Consider the following 12,535-nt stretch of genomic DNA (forward strand, 5'->3'; position numbering starts at 1 on the left):
CTTCTCGACCCATATCCACCCCTCTGATTTGCTTACATTCACGTAATGCAATAGCTAAAGGCTCCAAAAACAGGGCGAAAATGAGAGGTGATAATGGTGAACCTTGTCTAGTACCCCGACTTAACGAAAAGGAGGGTGACATTATCCCATTGGTAGTAACTGGTAGTAATTGGTAGTAATTGGATCTGTGTATACCACCTGAATCCACTGCCTAAAAAAGGGACCAAAACCGAATCTCTTCAACGTATAAAACAGAAAAGGATACTCAACTTTATCGAAGGCCTTCTCTGCATCTAAGGAGAACGCGACGACAGGGTCTAAATTAGTCCTGCTCTTCCAGAATATGTGCAATAACCTACGTAGATTATCTGCAGAACTTTTGTTTTTCACAAAACCGACCTGATCCCTATGCACCAAACACGGAAGAACTTTCTCAAGCCTAAAAGCTAGTATCTTGGAAACAATCTTTTCGTCCACATTAATTAATGAAATTGGGCAGTAATTCCCACATTGCTGTGGGTCTTTCCCTTTTTTATGTAATAACGTGATCACTGCCGATCGCATACTAAATGGTAGTCTCCCTCTTTGAAACGCATTTTCATAAACCGACAGTAGTCTTGGAGCTAATTCGCCCACGAACACCTTATAAAAATCTGATGGAAATCCATCGTTGCCTGGAGATTTGCCCAATCTAAGACTGCCAATTGCCTGCTTAACTTCAATTAGTGTGATCTTACCTTCTAATACAGTTCTTTGGTGTTAGAGATAATCTTTTATCAAACACTCAGATATAATGAAATAACACTCAGACACTTCAGCAGTTTAACGTGCACGGGTGAGAACTCAACGGAGACTCACACCCTGCAGCAGCTCTCTGCCTTTATTTATACACAGCATGAAGCATACAAAAAAGGAAATACTATGCTTATCTAGTCAAGCATGCAGGTGTGACTTCTCAAAACGTTGTGTTCTCTACAAGGTCGTTTCTTACTCTTGGGTGGCGGTTTCCTGTTGCTGACAGATAATATGACGGCACACAGTTTCCGTTACAGAGCAGAGAGCCAGCGGTTAACTATGCAGCTGGTTGAGTACAAACAGAAATATAAACACTCTTAGCTGCACAGCAAATTCCTTGTAGCTTGACAAGATTTATTGTCTTAATTTTAGCCAGATTATCTTGTCCATCTTGTTTTGAACATTACAAGCTAGTTTCCAGTCTCATGTGTTAGATGATTAAACTTGTTTCAAGTATATATTACTTTTTTTTCTTATTTAGTCTGTATATCTAAAAATGAACCATTTTACATTTATTTCAAGCAAAAATAGCTTTTAGATAGAGTGCAAAACAAAAATTATCTCAAAATAAGAAACATTCACCTTTTTCCTTGAAATAAGAAAGTCACTCATTGGAAGGTATTTATTTCAGGTTTTTAAAGAAAGGACATCTTCAAGGTTATATTTTGTCATAACATAGACACTGTTTCTGAAATTGACTGGGTAATATGACGTAAAATCAAGTAGGTCTTCAACATCAGTCAGTTCAGTTGCTTGGGCAAGGTTGGGAATTGCAATTTCATAGGCAAGAAAGTCTTTGTTGAAACCCAAGGTTTCATACACCTGGTATTCAAAACAATAAAGTACACTATTAACAATAAAAATGTTTTTTACAAGTCCAAAGATAGGGTTTAAACCATTTGCTGAAATGAGTATAAGAGACCTGTCACAGATGTATTTGTTTCCATGTAAAATAAGGCACTTTACTCTAACGGCATGATGTATAGCATCTTCAATCCCCAAAAAATCTACAACCTTTGATTGCAAATGGTCCATATTAGCAACCTCTGATATAGGACCTAGTTCTTTCTCATTTACAAATATCGGATGCTCAGTTCCTGCTTCACTTTGGCAACACTCCAGCAGCTGATTGTGGTTTACAAGAGACTTGCACACATTCTTAAAGTTTAATTTGGATGACCATTGTTTAAAAAAACTGTGTTTAGACTCGAATCTCATGCACATATGACGTATTACAGGTCCCAGGGCAATAATCTGAGAGGGAAGATGCAGCATGTAATGTTGCTTTGGGATTACATTTTTTTCTGGGAATAGTTGCCTGAATTGATTAAGATGATCTTCTATCATTTTTTTTTAGTTTGGACACAGTTTGTAAAGACACAACTGGGGCAAAAAGTATTTTAACAATTTCAATTAAATCCAAAATAAACTGGATAAAGGGATTTTTCTCTACAACACTGTACAATAAGAATGGCAAAATCTTGATCAATATAAGCATTTGTCCAGAGGATTGTTTGAGTCTGTTGTCACTTGAAGCTAAAGTAGCAATACTAATTGGTGAAGGCTTGTCACGTATGTCCTCTGATGAAAAAGGAAAGTTCTGCATGGCAGAATTAAACAAGTCCAATTCCAAATTTCCAGATAAAACAAGGTATTTCAACACACACTTAATTTCCATTGGTGCCACTCCTTCAAGAATTACATGCATAATATCCTGTGGCATCTGCTCTATGAGATTAAAACCTGGGAAATCAATTAATTTGCTTTGTCTATTTATGCCAAAAGTCGTTTTGAGCGAGGATTTCAAAAATTCAGTAGTTGCCCTTTCTATTTCAATGCACTGCCTAATGTGTCCGTCCAATGCCCGTCTGGTGAAACTATGTTCATTGAAATTTTCTTGCATTTCATCAAAAGTACACTCACAATGACGACATTTGCTATACGCAAAACCAACTCCTTCCTTAAATCCTGCAAGCTCATGCTGGGCCAGAGTGTCTCCACACACAGCAACAACTGCTCCATTTAAATAAAATTCCCCATTGACAGTGTTAATCATAACACCATCGTACAGTAACTTCAAGTCCTCATTGATTCTCCGCAGTATTATATCTACCCCACACTCATCTATGTCCCTAGACTTTGCGATTGCGAGAAGTCTGATGGAAGCCAACTTTGATCTAAACTTAGGGTCTATGTTGCCTAAGGTGTAATAAAACATTAGTAGTTTATTTACACTCGCACGTGACCCTAGGGGGTTACACATTTCTATCTCATCAGAATAGAGTATCAGTTGTAAAGCAGAGTTCTTCTTTGAAAACAGTGGGTGGGTTTTGAAAATAATTCCATCATTAATGTCATACAAAAAACTGGCGTTGGGGCAACTCTGAGGTCCAGCACTGAGCATGTCAAATAGTCTTGAATTGGATAATAGCTGTTTCAAACTTTCAATCAAAGGAATGTAGTAGAAAGACTTGTTTTTGATTGCAAGAACTCTCGATTCTCCCTTTTTAACTCTACAGGCATACTTGGAAATGATGATCTCCTCAGGTGTGACAGGGTTGAAATGCATCTGTGTTACACGGTCCTGTAGGTTTGAAGCTGCACATATGGGAAAGGGATCCTGAAAGTTGTCCAGTGTTGAAAGAACTTCTTGTTGTAAAGGTCCATTGCTGTCAGGTTGCCTTTCAAGGATGGTCTTTATTTTTCCCCTCAAGGACGTCAGAAGAGCTGTTTGATACTGTTGAACACCAAGGACAATGTTGTTGACACTCCTCTGATGGGGGGAAAAAAAAAACACATCAGAGACATGAAAACGTAAATAGAAAATATAACAGAAGCAAAATGCAACTCTATTTCTTTAGCTCAAATTAATGAGCCACTGAATGTTGTAATTTACCAGTGGAGCAGTAGAAGAAGAAATCAGCCAATAATTGGCATTGTTTTGCATGACATGCCACATGCATGACTCACGTGGCACAAACACATTGCACCGAGCAAGATGGAGGAGCATGAAAGGTTACAACAGAAAAAGTGAACAAATGATTACCTCATTTATTTATTTTTATGTAATTCTACTTCATTTGTCTTTTATGCCTAAAAGTGAACACATTTTACACTGTTAAGCCTATTTTAAACTGTTGAGTGTGCCCAGAGTTACATACGTTGCAGTGAACTGCACAACTCTTGTGCTTAACTTCTTCGTAATGTACATTTGTTCTTAATAACTTATATAGGTGAAAGTAATAGCTGAATAAAACCAGCGATGAAAACCAATCAATTAATTGCAAAGATAGTGGACAGATTATGAAAAAAAATCATTAGTTGCAGCCTTACATTGAACCAGACTTATTAACAAGTTAACAATGACACCCCCATAATATCAGATGAAGCAGTACCTGTGATAGGTGGCATTGCTCCCGCACACCAATAGCAAATGCAGCTGCACATCTGGCAAGATCAACAGTTTCTCTTTTACCCTACAGTACAAAAAGAAAAACAATTGTGTAAGAAAAATGACTCACTCAGAATGTGTTTCAAATTCCACCAGATGCAAAATAAAACAAAGAAATATTCCAAACTGTTGTACATTTTTGCTATTGAAAGATTCATACTACAATGGATAGCTAATGAAGCTGCAAATGTTATGAACAATTTAAGAGTTATTTAATGAAATGTAACCAATCTTTATGGAATCTACTCTGAAGTTAACTGAAAGAAAAATTTGAAAGCTGCTTGGTTCATGGAGCATCTAACAACAACCAAGGCAGGTACACAACACTGGTAAATAATGAGTTTATTTATTATGTTTAAGTATGGTAACTAAGCCTACATTGTTGTGCAAGCCTGAATTTCAGCGGATTCATGCATTTGAAATTCAGCACTGGCCTTCATACCTATTAAAATATTCTAATCAAGTAGTTTATCTTAGAAAACACATAACTTTAAAACTATAATCTTCACTTGAACTGAGTACATTTTCTCTAGTTAGGCTTTACTACGGTTTTACTAAAGCTGAATTGGGGTAACTGTGCTTGGTTAAGGTTAAACAACACACATACATTTAAAAATTCACGCGCGTACACACAGAAATACATAAAGTACATTACCTGATTCTGACGAGGTGTTTGAAGCTCAGCTGCGTCTTGCTCCATCACGTTCTGACTTTCCTGTCGCTCCTTCTCCAACACCTCCGATGTTACTGGGGGGTCTAGTGGTGGTGGCTCTACTTCTGTGCCATTGCCATTGCTAACAATTTGTCTGGGTTCGGCAGTATAGTCGGCAAAAATGGCTGTACCAAAATTTTCGCCTCCTAATACATTTGCATCGGATGAAGCTGTCAGCCATCCTGTAGGCGGGTTCCCAGTGGCGATGTATTGTGGATGTGTGCGTCTGAGATGGTGGTATAACGAGTTGAAAACACGGTAATCCTCGGCGCATCCATCGACTCCACAAATGACACGGAAATCTGGACTGCGACTGTGTGCAGTATTAATGTGACTTAAGAGAGACTTCAATGTTAACGCCACAAAGACGAAGCAAATCACACACCTCCAACAGGCCATTGTATTAGACTAAGTCAAGCAGAAAATATGTTGTAGTGTGGAGCTGATGCCGCGCTAGTTTGGGAAATACCAAGTTCATGGGGGGAGGGGGGTATTACAAACTGTAGCTGTAAAAACAAAAAAATGGTCACAAATAAGGTAAAATGAAATAACACCTATAAGAGTTTATTTTAAATCAATGAAGAAGAAATTTACCTATCATACTGACTGTGTTTTATGAACGTACAAACCACTAAATTGTATATAGAAGCAAAAATTGAGATGTCCACCCCCTTCATGTTCCATGTTAGTTGTTACCTAACTCCGTTTGAATTTGGAGTCACAGGAATCTTCTGCATCTGAGCGTTGAAAGAAAAACTGTGTCGCGCTGACCTAGTAGGTGTGGCTGTTACTCCTCTCTTCCTCCTCCTGCCCACTACCTGCTCTGTGCTGCTGCTTGCGCATGGCTGCTGATTAGACCTTGTGTGCAATCTATAACTAAGCGTGGCCTGGTGCGCACCGCTCCGCCAGGTGAGCTGAATTAGAGCAATCAAGGGCTGGCATGCCTAGTAGACCTTAAAATGCATGCAGCAGTCATTTGACCCGGGTGCGACATACTGAGAGGACAGCAAACAAAGCACAATCCACGGTCCACTGTGAGGAAGACTTTGAGCTAGACGGGCTATCGGTAAGCTCTTGGACTCATATTTGCTGTTTATATGTTCGGGAACTATGGAAGCTCAATTGTGGAAATGTATTTATGCTTTGGGAAATAGTTACTGCATTTAAGTTTAAAAAATTATATTGATATTAAAATGAATGTTTAAGTTTGAATAAATTGTTTATGTAGATAGTGTTTCCCACATATTTATGTTAATTAATACTAAAAATAGTTACCCCAAATCCTTGGTAAATCTTAAAACTAGTGTAAATATGTTTGGTTTAATTTAAGGAAAATAATTCTTTGTAAAAGAAAATCCTTGGTTAAAGTCTCTAAACTTTAAAATGTATACTTTAAAAATGTAATTGTTTATAAAAAGTGAAAAATGCAAGGTAGACACATTTTGTGTATTCAAGAACCAGTTTATTTCATCTTCGTTGTTTGAAATTACTCAGCTCTGTGATTAAAAACCAATGAATGTAAAACTGACTTAAACTGGGTTAAATGATAGTTTAGACAAAAGTATTTAGCTTTAGCTATGTTAAATGGCTTTACTGAAGTGTATATATTTTTGTTATTTCATTTCTATTCTGTATAATGCATTTAATTTATCTGAATGATTAATGAAATGTTCTTTATTTTTTGTGTTGAAAGGTTTTTCACCTATCTATATCTATCCATCTACTTACCAGCCATCAAACTAGCTGGTCAAAATAAAGTGAGTGAAATTCAAAGTCTGGTCTTTTTCAAGTGTGGGCACCTCACAGACAGAGAACACTTGACAGTGAAAAACCGCCCTGGCCAGTAGAGAAACCGGCCTTGACCAGTGAAGACTCCACAAAAGCTCACCACAAAGACGGAGAAGACTCCACCTGGGGGCCTGGAGGAAATCGCAACTTGCCGTTTGCCTGTCCAATCAATAACCAAGAAAGCAGTATGGCTGAGTCCAAGTCACTCGAAGAGCTGAAAATAGAGCGAACCACTGCAAAAAGACTGTTTTCCAGACTCACCAACCATATAATAAGGACCCACATGGATATGTCTGTAGAGGAGCTGCAGGATTCCTTCAAGAGACTCACAGCAGAGGGCTCCAAAGTGATTGACGTGAATGAGGAGATTGAGGCCGCCTACATCACGCAGGGTGAAGCAGAGGGCACACCGGAGCTGATGGGCCACCAGAGAGCAGACGTCGAGAAAACGGAGAAAGAATGTGAGCAGAAGTTGAAGGAGGTGAAGCACCTGATCAGAGAGACACTGAGGACATCATATGGTGAAAAAGAACTGACCCTTGCTCTAAAATCAGCAGAAATAGTGTGTGAGAACGTCACATCCACTCAGCCTGATACACCCCTGGAGGCATATGATTTTATGCTCCACCATCTAGAAGAACTGGTGAAGAAAGCTAAGCAGGCACACCAGACATGGAACCGCTGGGCTCCACCTGCTGAGAGGCGAGATTGTGATCGTCGACTAATGGAGCTCGAGATCTCCCTTCCAAAGCTGGTGTCAGGGAAGGCAGCCCTGATCAAAGCAGAGAGAATTAAAAGAGATACCGACCAAGCAGTTGTCACAGTCCGCAACACGGCCCCGGTCGCAGCCATAAAATTGAAAGCCACAGCTTTACCAAAGTTCACTGGCAGCCAGCGTGAGTTCTACAGATGGCGGAAGGAATGGGAGGCTCTGCAAAAGCAAGGTGAACCAACCAGGTCCGTGGAAGTAAAGAAATTCCAACTTCTCGATAGCCTCGATGATAAAGTGGCCAAAGATCTGCGCCTGTCCACATACACCTCGGCCGATGAGATCTTCAGAGTCCTTGAGAACCGCTATGGAAATCAAGCCACCATCGCCATTGAAATCATTGAGGAGCTTCAAGCTATCCCTCCTGTCCGTAGCAACCAGCCTAGAAGAATTATAGAGCTTATCCACTCAGTTGAAAAGGCCCTCTATGATTTGAATGAGCTGGATAAAGCAAATGCCATAAAGAACCTATTGGTAATAAAGTCTATTGAAAGCAAGCTGCCTGAGTCTCTAAAGAAAGACTGGCTTACCCACGCTGCTGATCCAAAGAATGCTGTGACTCATCAGAACCGGTTTGACAAGCTGCTCGCATACCTCCAATCTCAAGAGTCCATCTACGAGCACTTAGACCAGCTGAGAGACATCGACCCTGCCAAGGAGAGAACAAAGTTCCCAATAAAGTACACCCGTACCAAGTCAGTTAAATCCAGTACTGATCCAGCAGGCTGCATCATCTGTGGGGACCCGAAGCACAAGAGAAAGCTCTACATCTGCAGACGGTTTAGAACCAACACAAAGTTACAGGAGAAAAAAGCTGCAGTGCGGCAACTTGGAGCCTGCAAGAGATGCCTCAAGATCCACGACGAACCTTGCAGAAAGACGACTTACCTGTGTGGAAATCCAGAGTGCGAAGACCAGCATCATTACCTTCTTTGTCCCTTGCCACGACCCTTATCACAAAGGCCCAAGTCTGGTCCGGCGAGAGCTGAGGGGAGGAGGTATACAGAGGTTCAAGAAGAGTTCATCTCTAAACTATCGCCAGAGCTAGCGCAGCAGTGTCGGAAAGCTTTCTGCAACGTCTCCTCACGAGCCTTCAACTCCATGGCAGCAGAGAGAGGTCTACTGGAGGAGACTGGTCTAAAAGAGTACCCTGTGACCCTGATGCTCCTTGACGTCATCGCCAATGATGGGCAGAGAATTGGGACACTAATTGATCTAGCATCTGACACAAACTACATAACCCATAAAGCTGCAAGTAAGCTCAACCTTCGCAGTGAAGACGTCATGCTTGTCATCCAGGGTATCGGAGGTATGAAGGTGTCTGTGGCAACCAAGCGCTACCTTCTCAAGATCCGTGTTAACACCTCGAGAGGAACTTTAAAGCCTCACCAGTTGGTCTGCTATGGTCTTGACAAGATTGCTGAAGTGGAAAGACATGTTCCACCTCAGAAGCTACAGAAGATCTTCCCTGACATCCCTCTCGAAGACCTCATCAGACCCAGAGAGATCCAGCTTCTAATCAGCCATAAAGAAGGCCAGCTGGTGCCCCAAAAGATCCGTTCCATCGGTGACCTGGTTCTCTGGGACGGTCCACTTGGCAAGACAATTGGGGGCACACATCCAGACCTCTTTGAGGAAGTCACTTTGATGGCCCACACCTCCAAGACTCACTTCGCAAGATCAATGAGAGCTGCTGCATTCAAGTACCAAGAGTTCACTAAAGACCTAGCTTCCTGTCAGCATCCTGATCACCCTGAGACTCTATCCACCACAGCTACCAGCAGCAGAGACTTTCTGAAGTGGTGGAGGTGGGAAAGCATCGGAGCCGCTTGCCAGCCGAGATGTGGAGGGTGTCGTTGTGGGAGCTGCCAGCCAGGTGGTAAAGAAATGACGCTTGCAGAAGAGAGGGAGATGGAGATCGTGAGAAATGGCCTGACTTATTCAACTGGAGATGACCACAGCAGTGAACCGCATTGGCATGCCAAATACCCATGGGTGGAAGATCCAGCAACCTTGCCAAATAACAGGAAAGCGGTAGAAGCAACATTCATCAGAACCAAGACGAAGCTATCTAAAGAACCTGAATGGAAGACGGCCTATGCTGCACAAGTTCATGAGATGGTAAACCGCAGAGCTGCAGTGAAGCTGTCCAAAGAAGTCCTGCAGAGTTGGAATGGGCCAGTATGGTATATAAGCCACCTCATCGCGCCAAATCCACACTCGGTCTCTACCCCAGTGAGGTTGGTGTGGAACAGCAGCCAGAAGTACAGAGGCCTCAGCCTGAATGACATCCTCATCAAAGGTCCTGATGTCCTGAACCCGATAAGAGCTGTCCTGCTGAGGTTCCGAGCTGGTGTCTACGCCGCCCTTGGTGACATCCGCAAGATGTACAACTCCGTCTGGCTGGAAGATCGAGAGGTCCACTTGCACAGATTCTTGTGGCGTGACACAGAAGATGCAGACATAGAAGACTATGCCATAACAAGAGTCAACATTGGAGACAAACCTGCTGGTTGCGTAGCCCAAGTCGCCATGAGAGAAACTGCAAACCTACCTTCATTCAGTCACTTCAAAGAAGAGAAACGTGTGCTGGAAGAAGATGCTTATGTCGATGACATTCTGACATCACACAATGACCTCGACCATCTGAGACGCCTAACAGCCAACATCGAGCACATCCTGAGAGCTGGAGGATTCTACATGAAGCCTTGGGTCTACTCCAGTCAAAGTGGGAGGGAGGAGTCAAAGAAAGAGTTGCCTCGATCAGAGCCAAAGACTATGATCCTGCCGAACCAGCTGACAGAAGATGACAACAAAGCCCTTGGCCTTGGCTACACCATCAATGATGACAAGCTTCATGTCATGGTTGCAGTGAACTTCTCAAAGAAAAGGAGGAAAATGCGCCTTGGTCAAGACCTGCTCAGAGAAGAAGTCAGAGGGCAAACACCTGATCCACTCACCAGGCGAGAACTGCTAAGCCAAGTCTCCGGCCTATATGACCCACTCGGTCTTGTGACTCCCGTCAAACAAAAGGGTGCCATCCTGGTAAGGAGAGCTTTCCAAGAAGCAAAAGTAAAGCACTGCCTCGAAGACACATGGGACGCAGCTTTGTCTGAAGGTCTCCGAGAAGACGCCATAAAGCTTCTGGAAGAGTATGCTGACCTGAAGAAACTGCATTTCACTAGAGCCCTGACTCCACCAGATCCCTGTGCAGACCCCAGTGCCATCACGTTCTCTGATGGCAGTGAACATGCATATGGCGCAGTGATGTACCTTCGCTGGAGCTGCAGCCATAGTGTCATTGTGAGACTAGTAGAGTCCAAAGCCAAACTGACGCCTCTCAACCACAAAGGTGATCCTGTTAAAGCAGAGATGTGTGGCGCAGTCTTTGCTGCCCGTCTGAAGACCTACTTCCACAGACACTGCAGAATCCAGGTCAAAAAATGGTACCACCTCGTCGATAGCCAGACCGTCTTGGGTGCAATCCAGCGTGAGAGCTACGGTTTCCAGACCTTCGCAAACCGCGTTGGTGAAATCCAGAGTAGCACTGATGTCCAAGATTGGTGGTGGATTCCCGGGTCAGCAAACATTGCAGACATTCTCACCAGAGGGGCCAGTCCAAATGCCCTAACCGAGGACTCCGAGTGGCAGTCGGGTCCAAAGTTTCTCCAACTTCCTGAAGACGAGTGGCTGAAGAAATCCGCCGGAGAAGTCGCTGCCCAAGCTCGAGAAAAGGTCACAAAGCTACAGAAAAAGACTTTTGTTGCGGTCCTTACCAGAGTCCACATCAAGGCAGCTCAGGACTCAGCACACGTAGAGTCGAGAAGACCACCAGGAGTAGCAACCCAACAGCTAATCGACAAAAGGCGATTCAGCAACCTGAGAAGGCTGATTGGGACCATGGCATGGGTCTGGAGGGTTGCCAAAAAGTTCATGAGATCCAAGACCAGAGACCAAGAAAAGTGGGAGGTAGTACCATCTTCGGGTGTCCTTACAGTCAGCGAAAGACGAGATGCTTTGCGAGACCTTTGCCAAGCAGCACAAGAGGGCGTCAACTTCCCAAGCACCACAACAGACAGACTAGTCGTTTACAGAGACCAAACAAGTGGACTTCTAGTTTGTGGTGGCAGAATCCAGACCTTCAAAAAAGACCGCAAAGCCGTTCCCCTTCTACCATTCCAAGCCTGGTTATCCACCCTCCTTGCCAGAGAAGCACACAGCGAGGGACATGACGGAGTGGCAGGAACCTTACTGCGGATGAGAATGAAGGCTTGGGTTGTCAGAGGAAGAATTATTGCCCAAAAGGTCGTTGACCAGTGTATCATCTGCAAGAAGGCAAAGGCAAGAACCTGTAAGCAAGTAATGGGAGACTTACCTGAAGAGAGGTCAAATCCTGCTGCACCATTCGAATTCACATCTGTCGACCTGTTTGGACCCTATCATGTGAGGGATGATGTCAAGAGAAGAGTGACCATGAAAGTTTGGGGAGTTGTGTTTTGCTGTATGGCAAGCCGAGCCATTCATGTCGAACTAGCGAGCACACTATCAACAGAAAGCTTCCTGCTTGCCTACCAGAGGTTCACTTCTGTCCGAGGCCATCCCCGAAAAATCTGGTCAGATCCTGGCACAAACTTTGTCGGCGCCAAGCCTGTATTAGAAGAAATGTATGCTTACCTGAGACAACAAAACAAGGAGTTGCTTGAAGAATACTCTGCCAAAAATGAGACCACCTGGGCATGGAAGATTCTTCCTGCTGACTCACCTCACCGAAATGGGGCCGCCGAAGCTGCTGTCAGAGTTACCAAGAGAGCCCTTCATACTCTTGGCAATACAGAGGCTATTACCTTCAGTGAGTTCCTGACAGCACTCCAGCTAGCTGCCAACCTTGCAAATGAGAGACCCATTGATGCCAGAATTCAGAGCCGAGAAGATCGCATTGACTACATCACGCCGAATAATCTGTTGCTTGGTCGAGCCACACAAAGTGGGGACTTCAAGACTATCGACTTCACAAATTATC

At 43.2% G+C, this 12,535-nt stretch overlaps 1 protein-coding gene across 2 annotated transcripts; it reads right to left on the reverse strand.

Annotated features, from left to right (window-relative positions):
* Nucleotides 1-1,759: 1,759 nt before the first annotated feature.
* On the reverse strand, nt 1,760-4,380 carry LOC146371300 (uncharacterized). Of its 2 annotated transcripts, none has more exons than XM_084907814.1 (2): nt 3,692-3,829; nt 1,760-3,568 (listed from the first exon to the last, which is right to left on the reverse strand). In XM_084907814.1, exons 1-2 carry the CDS (start codon nt 3,803-3,805, stop codon nt 2,123-2,125), a joined length of 1,560 nt encoding a protein of 519 aa, XP_084763940.1. In that variant the 5' UTR covers nt 3,806-3,829; the 3' UTR covers nt 1,760-2,122. The 2 variants fall into 2 exon arrangements, 1 of the variants encoding a protein (XP_084763940.1); XR_014797125.1 differs by lacking the exon at nt 3,692-3,829 and adding an exon at nt 4,191-4,380 and having other exon boundaries at nt 3,457-3,568.
* Nucleotides 4,381-12,535: the final 8,155 nt, after the last annotated feature.

This window comes from Perissodus microlepis, chromosome 16 (genome assembly GCF_051167445.1).
Source record: "Perissodus microlepis isolate ML-2025 ecotype Zambia chromosome 16, ASM5116744v1, whole genome shotgun sequence".
NCBI classification, from domain to species: Eukaryota; Metazoa; Chordata; class Actinopteri; order Cichliformes; family Cichlidae; genus Perissodus; species Perissodus microlepis.

Coding starts and splice junctions, on each gene's coding strand:
- LOC146371300 (XM_084907814.1), bottom strand. CDS start 3,805: ATGCTCCTCCATCTTGCTCGGTGCAATGTGTTTGTGCCACGTGAGTCA. Junction 3,569..3,691: donor CTTCTTCTACTGCTCCACTG/GTAAATTACAAC, acceptor TCCCCCCATCAG/AGGAGTGTCAACAACATTGT.